The 17,211-nt window shown below is 42.7% G+C and overlaps 1 protein-coding gene across 1 annotated transcript in view; it reads right to left on the bottom strand.

The window, feature by feature from the left end:
* Window positions 1–17,211, bottom strand: part of SLC24A3 (solute carrier family 24 member 3) — a 337,622-nt gene that overhangs the window by 274,655 nt on the left and 45,756 nt on the right. The window contains exon 2 of the mRNA XM_077812070.1: window positions 3,034–3,171. Coding sequence (XP_077668196.1) covers window positions 3,034–3,148 — 115 coding nt within the window. The 5' untranslated portion in view covers window positions 3,149–3,171. The remainder of the gene's footprint in view (window positions 1–3,033; window positions 3,172–17,211) is intronic.

Here is a 17,211-nt window from a genome sequence, read left to right as displayed (position 1 = left end):
AGAGGGAATTGTGTAACACACAATAAGCATTATAAAGATAATAGGTCAAATTCATCCTATTCATTCATATTTCCAACAGAGTAACTACTGATGGTTTCACAGAGTGAGAAGTTACAAGTATTTCAAAGTGTGCATACAAATACTGCAGAATAACATACATGGGCCGGATTCTGGCTGTTATACCAGGGTAACTGCATTAACTTGAGCGGGTGTTGACACCAGTATTACAAAGGTCAGAATGTGGCCCTGTATTTCAACTTCAAGATCTACTGATGAAAAATGCTACATACGAGCTAGGTATTATGTATTTATTAATTATTATTATTATTAATAATCATTTCCAGAATGCATTTAGATACATATGTCAAAGGAAATTAAGCAAACAGTATTTCATGCGACTCTTAATTAATAAAATTTTTTAACTGGCTTACTTAGTGAGCACACTCTGAAAACTACCTAAAAAAGAGAAAGAAAAAAAGATAGGTACAAAATATAAGAGTATGCTCTCAAGAGAAACTGAAAAAAATACACTGTGTTAAAAGAAAAGATGTATACATTTTTACACAAAAATTTGTTTCCAGTTTGCACCGCAGGCTAACAGAAAAATAAAAGCCAAATACAGCAAAAAGAGTCAAAATTACAAATTTTGATTCACCTTTTCCATCAACATTTCAACATACAAGGGATGAAATTTTCCTGAAAATTCTAACCCATTGTTGTTAGAAACCTTCAGGTTTCATAATGCAAATGCATTATGTTTATGCATTTAGTTAGTTTTGTAACTAAACAAGAAACAAAAAATTATACTATCCTTTATGGGTACAACGGCAAAGAGATACATTCTGTGACTACAGCCTTCTTGCCTGTCAGATTTTATCTTCTACCCCTTATATTCAACTTTCTATCATCAGTTTGGAAGTAGATATCACAGTAGACAAGGTTACTATGTAAGGGCCAGATACTTGATTTGACTTCAAAGACTTTGGATCAGGCCCTAAGTCAGCTTTGTTTAGCAGTGGCAGAATGATCAGTATCAGTGAAGCTTAGCAGTGAATGAAATCACAACGCACCCTGTCCATGTATGTAAATGTGAAAGTTATTAGTAGGGCTTTGCTAAAAGGAGGCTCTTTCCATTCTAGGACAGAGGAAAAGAGAAAGGCTGGCTGGGAAATGGAATTTCCCTCCCAAAGAAAGTTCTGGTTTTGGCATTGGGGGGGGGGAAATGAGAGGTGAATTGCCCTGAATCAATATGAAAAGTAAAATAAATTGAAGTTTTTCGAAGAATGAAAAATTCTGTTTCCCGAGAACTGGCTTGCACCAAGTTGCTCAACTCTCTGGGCAGCTGACTCTTGCGGCTACCTGATTCCACAGGCTGGATGGTTGAGCAGTGCCAAAAGGCAGCTGCCAGGTTGAGGGCGGGGCAGTCAGGAAGCCAGGGCTACCTGATCTGGCTGGCAGGAAACTGGGCTGACAGGCGACAAGCCTGGCTGGTGTTTCGTCAAAAATTTTGATGGAATCAATATGCTCCCGAGGAACGTCTAGATTCTGTTGAATCAGAATTGACCAACAGAAAAGTGTTCCGTCAGACATTTTTTTACCAGCTCTAACAGTTTAGGAGAAAAACAAAAAGCATGTTTTTCTCCTTTAGCGCTGGCTAGGTGTTGACTACAAAAACAGCATCAGCTTTCAATGAAAGAGAAATCATTTTTAGAACCATACTTGTCTACAATAGCCAGCGATATGTTAATTAGCTTCATAATTACCATAAAATAACATATTCCATCATCACCTCGTGGCAATTCATGGTAACAATTGTAATTTGCATTACCATTTCTGCTTTATCTCATGGAAACCACACAGTTAACTCCTGTGATTATTGTTCTTCACACGCCTGCAAAAAACACATTTCAAATAGACCAAGTTTATTTTGGGATGGTAATAGAAAAGGCTTATGGGGATGAGACAGCAGATGTTATGCTCAGAAAGAGATGGAGACGGATTATTACAAATGTTGGTATGCAAGTGTAAGAAGGGATCTTCTTTGCATTGGAGGATCATAATCAAGGAAAGAGCGGTATAATAATTTTTGTAATATATTTGTCTTTGAAAATGGAACAATCATCCAACTGTCTCAGAAATGTTATTAATGATTACGAAGGGGGAAATATATATGCACAGAGTTACAATACAAACTGTATTTAACAGAATTTCTTTGAGAGGTTAACCAATATTATCCTTTGAAGAATACAGAACTGCCTTAAGTTCTTTCCATAACTTTGAACCACATCAAAATTCTTCCATTAAAAAAATAAACACAGGCTTGGGTTTCCTGTAAAGCTTCCCCTACCATTAGTGATTTATTATCAGGGTTTTCAGTTAGGTAAAACAAATGCAATACATAATCAAGTGAATGCAAATTAAAGAATCCCTACTCTTTTTTTATGCTCAGGAAGAGCTGTGATAATTCTGTGCAGAGTTGCGAGTGGTTCATTTTTTAATGACAGTGAAAGGATATAACCCTGTAAATAAAGATGTGGAGGCTTTTAGAATAAGCAAACAAACAACTTGGCAAAGGCAGCTTCAAAAAGCAGAGCTTCAGCTCCGCTTAATCCCTCCTCCAAAATCAATTTTTGATATTTTTTTTTGTTACTATAAGACTACATCCCACATTTCCAGACTGTAATCCTATTGGTGAGAGTCTCAGTTACCTGACTCCTCACCATTACACCAAGGTTCAAGTTACATTTCCAGGCAGTAAATATGCAAAACATTCCTGCTACGATCTCATCCCTCCCATCTCTTTGCTTAATCTGGAAATTCAGCTACTAATGCATTCCAAATAGTTTGCATCCCAGGAGTTTGCAGCATTAATATTACACATACATCCAGGGGGTATATGATTAGAGTGTTTGAGGACACTAAAACTAATAGGTACAGCATTTGTGCAACCCTGGTGGTATCAATACAGAATTTCAGTAGCTAGGGCAGCTGGCTATAACCTCAAAAGGAGGAGGAGAAATTATTCATTCCTACCTGGTTCAGTGCAGTTCTTGACATATCGATTTTCTGTCTCCTCTGGGTTCTCAGTGGCATTGTCCTCGGTTGCCTGCAGCAGCCTCCTCCCACTCCACTTATCGTAAGTTTCCATAGGATAGCTCAGGACATCATAACCTAGAGGAAAAGGGCACAAAATGAATGGTCTTGCTCTGAGGATGATAAAAAGGCTAGCACCTATATTCTCCCAAGGGACTTTTCACACTTCCTTGGTACAGACACTATCAGATATTCCTTCTTGGAAACGAGGCCCTGCAGTCCAGCGATCCTAACTCCCCAGGACCAGTCTCTCAGATTTCCCAGTAGTTTAAGCACCCCTTTTCCAGAGCTCCACCTTGCGGTTACTCTGGGTTACAGTTCACATCTTCAGGGACAAGTAGTAGGTGTTGCAGATGATTCATGCACAGGCTTCGGAAAGGTTTCTAACCACAGTTACTCTTTCTACAGCACAGAAGACGAACAGAGCCAGATAAAATAGTAAAACACCTATACACATTTCCCCGCCTCAGTTTCCTCACCGCTCTGGAGCATTTTGGGGGCTTAGGGGCAGAGTTCTCTGGGGTGCCCAAGAACCTTCTCCTACAGCTCATGACTTTTCCTCCAAATGGAGTCTCCCACTCTGCTCCAGCTCAACTGCCTTTGACCTTGGCTGGTCCCACAGTTAAACAAGACCCCTCTGCTATGAAAATATGTGGTTCTCTTCCTCTCTCCTACACAAGCTTCCTTTGCACCTCTGAGTCCCTCTGAATTCATAAGTCCTACCACCACCATCTGGTTGCTTTGTTCTCCTTCTGGGGAAATGCCACTGCTCCAAAGCAGCCCTCCTTGCAGATGAACTTGAACAGTCCACAGACTGTTATGCATGAATTGGGAAGTTTACAAGTGTGAAGGGAAAAGACGACAAATTGGTCACCAAAACGAATTGTAATTTATGCATAATAAACTTGAAAATACAACACATCAGAACAGAACCCAGACTCCTATGAGTGCTTAAAGCATATTCGGCTGTTGGAAATGATCAAAAACAACCCTGGGTACCAAAACCAGCAATCATCTCCAATTGAATATTTTGGTCCATCAGTCATTCACATCTTTGCAGATTACAGGATGGTTTCATTTTCATGAATATGGTAAGTAACCTGGTGAAAGGTAACATTCAGTTATTACTTTTGTTTCCTATTTCCACCCCACTCTTTCCCATCTTCTCTCTCTCTGCTTTGGCTTAGAGGAGGTGCTGCTAAATAAAACCCTACTTTAACAATGTCAACAAAAACTTTTGACCATTTTCCAGAACATTCTTGGCATGACACTGCTCAGGCCTGGACATTTCATGTTGGTCTAATTAGCTGAGAATGTATGCCCATATGTTAGCTACATGCATGCTACAAAGCTTCAAACTTTGAGGGAAAACACTGTTTGAGACACTGTGAGCATTTTAAGCACACACACACACACACAAAAAATTAAGCACATCTCCTACTGAATCCTTGAGCCCAATGTAATAAATAGCAAATGGAGTTTAGGCTGGATTTCCATCACATCTGTACATCTTTCTTTCATTAGAATCCAGACTCTCTTTAACTCTGGTTTTGTTAGTTCAGCATTTTACATGTTATCCTAAAGATGCATATAATTGCAGTTGGTCTCTTGCTCCCATTGTGACAGCTGTTCAGACTGCTAGAAAGCTATGTCATTCCACTCATTAGAGAGGAGGTGAGGTTTCATATCAACCAACTTGAGGCTCTTCCAGACAACTAAGAAACTATGGCCTTGAATCTGCAAGAGCATGTCAGAGCATGGAAGGGTCAGCTCAGAGGCAGGATCCTTGTGCAGGACTGGGGCCTACACTATGTTAGCTTCAAAAGGGAGCCCCGCCCCATCTGTCTCAGATAGAAGGACGGAGGGTATTTGTCAAATGGCTGGCTGCCACGCACGACCCCTCATAGTTGGGCACTGCAAGGCCTTCTCAGTTGCCTTCACCAAATGCCATTCAAGCCAGCTGGTGGTCCACTTCTTATGACTTGGCTCTCCAGCCAGGTCCCGTTCCTTCTCACTCCTTCCCACTGCATACCCGCTGCGTACCCACAGTCCAAACTGAATGCAAAGGAACGTACACTCTTCCAGCCTTGCTAGGCCCAATCCTTAACAAAGGTTTCACTGCCCTCCCAGGCTCTTCAAAGCACTTTCCTGCTTTTCCACAACGTGCTGCCTCACAAGACTTTCTTCCCTTGACACCAGCTCCTCCCAACCAAGCTGCTGACCCTCGGGGTTTTCTCCCAGGCCTGTTTCAAGAGTTTCCTCCACTCCCGCTTCCCTTCTTCCTTCATGGCCCATCCCAGTTCCCTCCTGCAGCTCCTCTCAAGCTCAGTCTCAGTCTTAATTAAACCTGACACACCCTCCAAGTGCCATCATGGGCACTAATTGTGCTCTCCAGGTCCCTTTAACCCTTTTAGTACCAGTGCAGAGTTCATACAGCCCATCACAGTATGAGAGGGAGAGAGAGAGCAATAGAGAGTGGGGGAAATACAACAGGAGGGATCATCAAATCTTTGGCAGGGACTCAGAGGACACGGAGGATTAAAGAAAGGGTTTTTTTTATAGGGGGAGGTGGTCACAGCCCCTATATTTAGGTTGCCTGATATTTTCCACTATAAAAGATTTTGTGACTTTTGAGATACTCTAACATCTCCATTGTTTGCAGCAGGCCTTTAAAATTCAGCAGGAAGAAATCACTGTGGTCAGAAAAGTGCCTTTTCTTTATCCCAAGAAATTCCATTGTGTGTGAGTATGTATTATGACATCGTTTAATTATAAGATGACATACTGCTTTTTCCACAGGACCCCACTTCATTCTGTCCACAGGGGGGATACACACAAAGGGGCATAATTAAGATTTCACAGGCAATGTTAAATCTGCCATTTTGTAACTTTTAAGCCCTTGACTTTGTAAATTAAACATCCGTATTTTAACTTAGTTTTTGTGTGTGTAATAACGACAGTAATTCACCACACTTTACACACTTCAAAATACACTGTTTCCTAATTGCTTGGTCTCTAAATGACCTTCAATGAGTTAACTGTATAAATATGTCATGGATGGAGACAGATTTTAATCCCAAAGCATTAATTCAGATTAATTTTGTAACTTGATTTACAATAGCACAGCTTCAGCCTTCATGTGTCATAATAAACATACTTTCATCAGCTGAGCTAAGCAGTCAGAGATCCACACAGCACTTGTTTTCAGAACAAAGGACTTTTTTCTGAGCAGTTACCGTTTCATTCTCCGGTGAAGGGAAAGAGAAAAAAAACATCCTCTTTCTAGGATTTTTATTCCCCTAAACTCCTGGCAGATCTCTTCATTCTCCTCACAATACAGAGCAGCTTTCTTGTTTCAGAATTTGGACCTATCCAAAAGGAAAACTAAACATAAGTCATTCAGAATGAGCTTGGGAAAAGCTCCATTTGGCAAGGACACACAGTGAGTAAAAGCATCCCATTCTGCACTCACTTAAATGGGTGTGCGTAAGAGCAGAATTAGGTCCAGCTGAAATGGATACAGCTATGTTGATGTACAGCAGTGAAGGATCTGGCTCAGAGTCTCCAGCTTTAATTAGGTTAAACCATCTCAGAGCTGAGTTTGCAACCTATAGGCCAAATTCCGCTTTTGGATACTCAGGTGTAAATAGAAAAGGAGTACTTGTGGCACTTTGGAGACTAACCAATTTATTTGAGGATAAGCTTTTGTGAGCTACAGCTCACTTCATCGGATGCTGTACTGTACTCCTTTTCTTTTTGTGAATACAGACTAACACGGCTGCTACTCTGAAATCAGGTGTAAATAGAATTTGTCTCTATAAATCAAGGGGAAATAAAAAGGAAAGGTGAAATGAAATCCTTTACTAAAAGTTTTGGCCCTTGAAGACCCTGGCCTATGAACAGAATGCATGCCAAGATTTTAAAATTCCAGATAAATACATTTGATGATGTAATTTAAAAAAACCACCATTGCTGCTAAGGCCCAAAATTGGGGTTTCTCATTTCCCCAGTGCATCCTGAAATCGAACAGGAAGCGGCTTGAAGCTAACCCTGCCTGAGGTGGTTGCAATGTCATCAGCTGTAGTGACGAGAACACAGGAGCCTGGACTCAGTGTCTTGGCAGATTATGTGAAAGTGGAACTGACTCAACTCTGGTTTAACCCTTGAGATTCATCAAACATGGTCAGTCTTCTGAGGTTTAGGGAGGTCAGCAGGGCGTGTTCTAGGGAGGAGGGAAAGATCTGTGCAAGGAAGAAAGGGCAGGGTCGATCAGAGGAAGCGCTAGTGAGTCAAGACTGGGTTTGCCCAGGCGTCCCTTTGAAAGTGAATTAAACTAAACCAAATTAAGGTCACTTTAATTCTGAGTAAGGGCATCCACACAGGGGTTTAATGTATCTTAACTAATCCCCTTTAAATACATGCTTTATGTTAATCAGATTAATTTTCCTGAGTATTCCTGTGTAGACAAGCCCTAAATAATACAAATAGCAGATCTGTGTTTATTCAAAAGTCTTCTTGGAGCTGCCAAATTGGGGTGGGAGTCTTGTGAGAACAAGCTCTATTATGAGATTGCTGCTGCATACTGGTAATGGTTACAAAAGTGAAATGCAGGGAAAGAAACAGCTGATCAGGTCTCAGTTTTGTGTGAAGGTTTTGTGCACAGGGTGTCTTATTTCATCCAATGTTGGTGTAGCCATGTTGGTCCCAGGATATTAGAGAGACAAGATGGGGAAGCAAAAAGACATTCTAGTTATCAGAACTGAGGGGACATAGGGCCTTAAGAAATAAGTGAACAGCACCCTCTGAGCGTATGTCCCCATAGTGATGATAACTAGAATGTCTTTTTGCTTCCTCATCTTGTCTCTCTAATTTCCTGGGACCAATATGACTACAAAAACACTGCAAACAAATAGGAGATATTGAATTTTACCATCTGAAATGAAACTCCACTACATGAAGAAAAAGGAGAAGTTGGTCCAAGAACAGATATTACCTCATCCACCTTGTCTCTCTTATTTATTCATTCAAACAGACTATGTATAGTATACTGCTTGAAGTATCAAAGAGACACATCAAAATACCCTGCAGGCTCTCTCTTAATGGATCAAGTACATTAGTGTGCAACATACTTGTGTCCCTCAATTACAAACTGATCTCATGCATGTCTATTGAATTTCAAAATCAGACCTTAAGAGCTGATCACAGACTTAAAAGAGAGTCTTGATAACAGTCTTAGTAGGGTCTCAGAGATGATACCTGCTTATGTTCTGTCACGTACAAACCAAATTGGCCTTGGGTTTCTCTCTCTCTCACACACACACACACGTATGTGGCTGGGGAGCAGGGGTGATTTCATGTGGCCAGTCAATGTAACTATCATTTAAAAAAAAATCTCTGGCAAGGGGAAGGCAAGTAGATGATTTATTTGTAAGGGATTCTAGTGATTTTTCCCTGGGGATAAAAATTAACCCTACCCATCACTTCAATGGCCAACTAAGTACCCACGCACAAATATTCCCTAAAAACCAGTTAGCTACATGTGTAGGCTACTATAATATCCCTACAGAGAAGAGGAAAAACCTGACTTCTTTATCTCTCTAGGTTTATAGAAGACCCTGCACTTTCCCCACGATTTATATTAGTAGTTACCTCTGCCATGGCAGTCCAATCCTGGGGACTGCACCTAGACATGCTAGGAAGGCTTGTATGTTCCAGTGATCCTGTGGGAGTTATGCCAGGGTGAGTTTTAATTCCCGATAGGGCTACCTAAGCTGGAGAGGCCCAGGATAGACAGGGATGGTGGAGTCTTATTTGTGCCCCAAGCAATGTTTTACCAGCTGAAAAGGACTCAGATTATGGTAATGATTGTGGGGCAGGGAGTCACAGTCAGGGATCATGCCCCACTGCACTAGGCACTGTACAGTCCCTGCCCCTAAGGGCTCACAATTTGTACATAGGTCTAGGCACAGCAAGTGGATAAAACAAATAAATGGGGGAGAGTGCAAGGTAATAAATGGGAAGAATGGAGACATTCACAGTCTGGGTTCTTATTCCAGATATTAACGATAATGTACTACATGGTATGAAGAATTGCTCATCCCACCCTGACAGCTAGATCAATCTCAGTCATCAGCCCAGCCCCTCCGCAAAAGCCTGGAATTTGCAGGTTTAACACACCTGGGCTCTGGCAGGGCAGGGGAGTGACCTCCGAACTCAAGGGAGCCTTAGAGAGAATGCCCTGCCAACCACGCCCATCCATTTGCAATGAGGCAGCTCCATCCAAAGCCCTCCCTAAGAGCCTCTGTAGCAGCACGGCACAGAGGAAGTGGAGGGCCCGTAGGTAACCAGGACCCAAACCATTTCCAGGCTTTTAGGTTAAGACCAACGCTTTGGATTCCACCCGATCGCCTGTTGAAAGCCCCACTGGTGTCATATGCTGCCAACATGAAACTCAACACAGTAAAGGAGCCACAGGATGTAGGGGAATATTATTCCCTCAGATTCCAGCGGGAGTGCACATGTGGCTCAGGGGTTGGATGCGGGGGATAGAGAGAGTACTCAAGAGCCAGAGAGCAAACTTGATTTTTGTATAGCTGTCCTAACGGAGTCGGGGCTGTGGACACAAGAACTCCGAACTGGAACAACATTCATAAGAAGAGACAATGGGCCAGATCCTCAGCTGGTATATATCAGGATAGCTCCCTGGACTCCAATGGAGCTGCACTGATTTACTTCAGCTGACAAAAAAGAAGACAGCGGAGAGAAGCCGACAGACCAGAGACTAGCCCAGCTGAACAAACAAAAGGGACTGATTTGTCATTGCGGCATTTCAAAAACATAATGCATTACCACTAAGGACTTTCCAATGTTGGCAGGTATCCTCGGCTCTCACTTACAATAAACTACTTTCTATGCAAACTGAGATACTGCTGGCAGGAGCCGAAAACAACACAGCTTTTTAAAGACCTTTTGCCTCTCTCTCTCTCCTGTATTTTTTCCTCTTCTTTGTCTCTATTTTTTCCGCTTGGCTGGACAAATTATCTCCACCCCCCTAAAACGTCTCTAATAACTACAGCGATTACAACTGCACAGTATTCCTGGGGAGAACCAAACCGAAGCAACCAAGAACAATCTCATATGCTGACATCAGCCAGCAAGCTGCTGGGGGTTCACAGCAAGCTATCCCACCGCGATTCTCCTTAATAGGATTGCTTTGGCTGCATTAATTGGAGCACCACACCATATGAAGTTATCCTTTCATTTTTATTCCTTGTTAATTTCATTTCACTCCTCTGAATGTATTGCTTTTGGTCCACTCCCCCCAGCGTGTATAGGTGGGACGTGGTAAGTAATCAGCAGCCGCCTGGTCAGGTCAGACACAAGTTTTTCACAGAGTAATCTGAGCTCAGGGTTGCATAATCATTTCATACATTGATTATTTCACTGTAGTCTGATTTAGCGGGGCATATTTCAACACGGACCATAAATGCTTATGGAAAAACTGGCTGCCTATGGAAAACAGGCTGCCTATGGAAAAACAAAATTCCTGGCTCTGAATAGCAGCCAGTTCTTTAAACCCAATTTTATTTCTACAAATTTCAGTAGGAGGGGAAAGAGGGTATGCAATAGGAGTCCCTTAGGGCACCGTCATCTGTATTAGTATTAGAGTAGGACAGGGGTCAGCAACCTATGGCAACCTATGGCGAGCTGATTTTCAGTGGTACTCTGCTGCCGGCCTGGGGTTCCATCCGCCAGCCCCCTGCCAGCCGGGGTCCCGGCCGCCAGCCCTGCTCAGCCCACTGCCTGCCTGGATGAATGGAACCTCTCTCTCCCCAAAGAAGATAATCTATTTACAGACATTGGAAAACTCAGCAAGGAAAAGCAAGGGCAAGGATCACACTAAACTGATAAGATCTGCATTTTAATTTAATTTTAAATGAAGCTTCTTGAACATTTTAAAAACCTTATTTACTTTACATACAACAATAATTTAGTTATATAATATAAACTTATAGAGAGAGACCTTCTAAAAACGTTAAAATGTATTACTGGCATGTGAAACCTTAAATTACAGTGAGTAAATGAAGACTTGGCACACCGCTTCTGAAAGGTTGCCAACCCCTGGAGTAGGACATAGAGGTCATTGTGCTACATACTGTACAGAGACACATAGCAAGAGCCATTGCCTGCCTTGAAAACCTTAGACAAGAGTAACAGAGGGTGGGATGGGAACAGATGCACAGAGAGATGAAGTGACATGTCCAAGGGCACAGAGCCAGTCAGGGGCAGAGCCAGGTATAAAGCGCTGCTCTCCGGACTCCCTGCCCAGTGCCCTACCCACTGGACGACGCTGCCTCTAAGCTCCTGTTTGCAAGGAGTTTCTGAATTTCCACAGTTCTTCAAACCCACCCTTCTGGGGCCCTAGAGAAGATTATGTTGCTTTTGATCACTGGTTCACTGTGAACTGGAATCCTGCTAAAATACTGTCCCCTTTAAGACAAGACAAGAAGCTAAAGTAAAGGAGAAGTAGCTTCAGAAGCACAGTGGACAGTATAAACGGATGATCAGGAGGTCCGAGTTTAGAGAACAAGCAGCAGATCACTTAAGAGGCATTTAAAAATTATCTAACAGTGGGTGGGATTTTCAAAAGCACCCAAGTGATTTAGGAGCCAATCTCTCTCCCTACTCCACACCCCCATGCATTGATTAGGTAGCGTAGACAGCTAACCCAGGGTTTGTGGATTCCTCTGGCTGGCTAGGCCCCTATAAGATAGGCACTACAATGATCAGCACTGTAATGCCTAAGGCCCTTTGGGACTCAGGTACTTCTGAAAAATCTTTTAACAAGAAATGTTGTGAAATTAATATTAACCTCAGAATCAGTCATCCCTCAGCACTTCAACATGGCAGATGCAAAGAGCATTACCCACTGAGCTCCTGCAGCACTGATCACTCAGAGAGGCCCTGCAGGAACTTCAAACCTAACAAACACCCTTGAAAACAGAGGCTCTGGGAAAAACCAGCTGTCTCAGAGAAGCCAAAGGAACTAAGTCATGCTGTCATTTTGACAGGGTGGATCATGCAGCTTGCTGAGAGTCCCACAACAACTAGTGCTATTAAAATCAAGTGGCCCTACTCCATGACAGGAAACCTAATCCATTTTCCCTGGCTAGTGGATGATGACAGGGTGCAGGGGTGTCCCCAGTATTTGACTGTGCGGAGGCAGGGCGGGGCCGGGGGGCATCGTTTGGCTCACGGAGAGGCAGAGGATGTGAAGGCAGATGTGGTTGGGTAACAGAGAACACAAAATGGTTCGCTATGCTGATGACCTGCTTTTGGCTCAGGGCTGGGGGACCTCTGTTCCTTTCATCATGGTTCTCGTTAATCCTCATCGCTAACTTATGGAAAAGCTGATGACCTTGGCATCTGAAGAGATGTAGGATTTCTTCTGCCCCAGCCCTTATAATTCATGTCTACAGCCTCAATACCTTGGCCCATACACACTGAATGTACTGAGAGCCCCTGTCATAAATATAAAGGGAAGGGTAACCACCCTTCTGTATATAGTGCTATAAAATCCCTCCTGGCCAGAGGCAACATCCTGTTACCTGTAAAGGGTTAAGAAACTCAACTAACCTGGCTGGCACCTGACCCAAAGGACCAATAAGGAAACAAGATACTTTCAAATCTTGCGGGAGGGAAGGCTTTTGTTCGTGCTCTTTGTTTACGTGTTTGTTCTCTCTTGGGACTGAGAGAGGCCAGACAGAAATCCATCTTCTCCAACACATCCTAATCCAAGTCTCCAATACTGCAACCAGTATAGGTAAGCCAGGCAAGGCGGATTAGTTTATCTTTTGTTCTATATGAATTTTCCCTGTGTTAAGAGGAAGGTTTATTCCTGTTTTCTGTAACTTTAAGGTTTTGCCCAGAGGGGGATCCTCTGGGTTTTGAATCTGAATACCCTGTAAGGTATTTTCCATCCTGATTTTACAGAGGTGATTCTTTTACCTTTTCTTTAAATTAAAATTCTTCTTTTAAGAACCTGATTGATTTTTCATTGTTCTTAAGATCCAAGGGTTTGGGTCTGTGTTCACCTGTACAAATTGGTGAGGATTATTATCAAGCCTTCCCCAGAAAAGGGGGTGTAGGGCTTGGGGGGATATTTTGGGGAAAGACGTCTCCAAGTGGTCTCTTTCCCTGTTCTTTGTTTAAAACGCTTGGTGGTGGCAGCATACTGTTCAAGGACAAGGCAAAGTTTGTACCTCGGGGAAGTTTTTAACCTAAGCTGGTAAGAATAAGCTTAGGGGGTCTTTCATGCGGGTCCCCACATCTGTACCCTAGAGTTCAGAGTGGGGAAGGAACCCTGACAGGCCCTTAACTGGATTCCTCCTCTGTCTCACAGGCCTTTCTGGGAATTTATTCTTCCAGGCAGTTATAGTTTATCGCCCTGAGCGATTATCTTTTCTGGACAAGAACTGCCTGACTGGGTATTGATTTCTAAATCTCTCTGCCCAGGCCCATTCAGATTTAGAACCCTGGCTCAGCTGTCAGGCAAGGCAAATGTAACAGCCAACCAGGAATTCCTCCAGTTACAGGAAGCTATCTGTGCATCTCCTTGTCTTAAATAGCACAGCTGGACCAATCAGTGGGGCAGGCACTCCCCCAATTAGGACTGCTGTGGGCAGTGACTCTGGTGGGGCTAAGGTTCCTTTTACCACTCCAATCACCAGTTGCTAACAAGCGGCTGGATGGCAGCCAGGATGCAAAGGCTTCCTAGTAACCCCCAATTCTGGGTTCAAGACCTGGAGTTCCTCAGTCAATGAGTGAGTATTGCTAGGACTTTTAATGAGCCCTACAGGAGAGTGTTTCATTGTTTAGAAGTTTGGGAATCACAAAGTCTCGGTCACTGTTTTACCTTTATGAGTGGAGATACTGACATACCACAGATATGTAGATGCTATGGCTAACTCATCCATTTTTTAGTTAAGAAAAACTTGTCAAATGGTTCACCTGAAACAGACCTTTTCCTTTCAGAATGAAATGTGACACTGATCAGGGTGTCTCCCACTTATGTGTGGTTTTGACACAGTTGTGCGTCTGCACTGGTGTTCAAAAATGTTGTGTACATCTAACTGTGTGTGTATGGTTGTTAGTGCATGATCATACTGAGCTAATTGAAATGTTTACATAGCCCGCATAATGAAGTCCAATATATCGAAGAATGACATTGCAGGAGGCTGAACATTCTGTTGCTCACGTCACTACTTTAAAAAATAAATAACTTAAAAGAGAACAAAGTCAGACTGGACCAGTGTGGGCCTGTGGATAGAGCACTAAGCAGATAGTCAGCAGTCTCTGCTTCTTACCCATTGTATGGCCTTAGGCAAGCCACTTCACGTCTCTATGCCTGTTCCCACCTTCTATCTGTCTTGTCTCTGGGCAGAGACTGTATCCTACTACATGTCCATATAGTATCTAACATGATGAGACCCTGATCTGAGTTGTGGCCGCTAGGTGCTACCATAATATAAATAAACAATAATAATTAATAATGGGGAAGTCAGACCAGTTATCTGAGGGCAGATGAAAGATAACATTCCACAAAGTCATTGCATTTAACAAATACTTTTACTCTGGGATTCCCAGACACATGCTCGCTCTCTCTCTCTCTCTCTCTCTCTCTCTCACACACACACACACACACACACACACACACATTATTTCCTGGGAATAGCAGTTCTCCTCCCTGTACATATGAGTGTTAGCACTGCCTGTCACTGCTGTAGGAGTCACAAGGGCCTCAATTCATTAAAGAAAAAGGAGCATCAAGGAAGCTGAATCAGTTCTGGAGGAATGACATACTCTACAGTGCCTGAATTCAGTGCCGTTCTACTGTGAGAAATGGAGGCCCCCAGCTGGGGTAATAATGCACGCTGAGTACTACTGGCACTAGAAAATTAGCAGCTCAGCTAGTGAAGAATAAGATGTTTTCACCTTAGGTGCAGTTTTCCTTTTCTGCTCCCTAAAAGTCAAGAGGTCTTCCCAAAATTCATTTTAAATACCTATTTATAGGTACTGTAAGTGCGTCCGACTGTTTGACATCTTCTGCATTTTCCACCAATATCCCCTGTAACAGTTACTGGTAAAGTAAATGGAACTTTTTCCAAAATAAAAGATATTTCATGTTGAAAAATGGCCTTTTTTTCAGTAGCAAAAAGTTGCGGGGGGAAGCTTGGCTTTTTCTAAATTTATCGTGACTTTTATCATTTTGATAGAAAATATTATCAAAACATTAACAAACATTTTTGTTTACTGAACAATGGTTTTTTTGGCAAACTATTAAAATGTTGATTTTTTTAACCCTACAATTGCCCGAGTTCAGGAAAGCAAGTTAGCCTGTGCTGAATATTAAGCAGATGCATAAGTTCAATTGAAATCAATGGGACTTAAGCACATGCTTAAATTAAGCACTTGCTTAGATGCCATCCTGAGTAGGGGTCGACTTCAAGCACACACTTAAGAGACTAACTGAACAGGAGACTACATTTGTTGTTTACTATCTTGTGGCAGAGAGTTTCAGAGGTTAAGTACATGCTGTTTCAAAAGTTACCTTTCCTTTTATTAGTTATTAATGAATTGCTTATTAGTTGAACTGGGCATCCCTTTATTCTTGTTTTATAAGAGAGGCTAGATAGAAGCGCCCAAATGACCTCCTCTATACCATTATTTTATATACCTCTATCCTGAGCCCTCTTCTTCTCCTCCTCTCTAAGCTAGTCTACATTTTTGAATCTCTCCTCCTATGAAGATCTTTTCATGCCCCTCATCATCATTTCCACTGGACATTGCTGGACCTTTCCCTTTCTGCTATATCCCTTTTGAAATTATACTGCGTGCAACATTCAAGGTGCAAGTGCTCCCCTCATTTATACAAGGGCATTCTAGTATTTTTAGCATTATTCTCTGGTGCTTCGTTACCCAGGGGAATCTTAAATTCTCCACCAGGACATTTATTTCATTAGCAAGATGCCTTTTACACATAGATGATCTGAAAGCTGTTGATGTTATCTGAGATGCTTGGCATCTGCTGATTGTCAGGCTTGATTTTGTCTGTGTCCCTGGTATAATACCTCTCTCCTGAAAAAGCGATAGACCATTTCTTTCCTCTGTGCTGCTGCTCCCAAAAATGGTACAAACACCAGTAATATCCCAACCCTGCCCAGGAGAAATAATACAACCAATTAAGCTTAACATAGCCACTTGCTCTGTGTCTGCTGCAGAGCCTAATCCTGGGGGCAGGTGGAGTGATGCTCTCTGGTTTGCTTTGCATAAGTTACTGGCAATTTCTTTGACTTACTAATCATGGATGAGCTTCAGGATTCATGAAGAGGGGAGATCTTCCAAAGGCACAAAGAGAGTTGGGCACCTAAATCTCATCTGTGACTGTGCAAATCTCCCCCAACATGCACAAGTACCACAGCATCACCGAGGTCTTCCCCTTGACTCTCCCAATAAGCATTTAATTTCCCTTGAATCCTCCTCTCTCCTCTGTTTCTTCCAAACTGCCTGCTGCAGGTTGTGGACCAGACCCCTCAGTGGAATTGCTATGGGGCCTTTTATCTCTTTTTCTATGACTCCATGTTAACATTCCCCTCTTTCCCTCCTCTCTTTTTTCTAAAAGACCCACCCGCTCTTCCGACATCTCCACTTACAACACTGTATCCTCCTGCTCCTCTCTGTTTGCCACTTTTCCCTGCTCTAGTCTGCCCAAAACATTCCTAAACTCTTCCTCTGCCACTGCTCTAAGCATGGGCCAGATCCAAAAATCCAGCAGAGTCAATGGAAAGTCTCCCTTTGACTTCAGTGGGCTTCGACTCAGGCCCCAAGGCCCACTCCTTCCTTCACTGAGCAGCTTGTAAAAGGAGAGAGGAGGAAGGGAAAAGTAGGGGCAGAGTGATTTATCACTATTACAGTCCCATTTTATACTCCCTGGGGGAATACTGATTTAGCCACGAGGCCGTAATCCTGCCTTCCCGGGCTGGCAGCAGAGGAAAGCAAAGGGAGGCTGGAGAGCACAGTGGTATAAAGTTTCATTGGCATGTGTTTGGAATGGCTACA

The sequence above is a fragment of the Eretmochelys imbricata genome, chromosome 3 (genome assembly GCF_965152235.1).
Source record: "Eretmochelys imbricata isolate rEreImb1 chromosome 3, rEreImb1.hap1, whole genome shotgun sequence".
Lineage (NCBI taxonomy): Eukaryota > Metazoa > Chordata > Testudines > Cheloniidae > Eretmochelys > Eretmochelys imbricata.
This window is presented reverse-complemented; position numbering and strand designations above follow the sequence as displayed.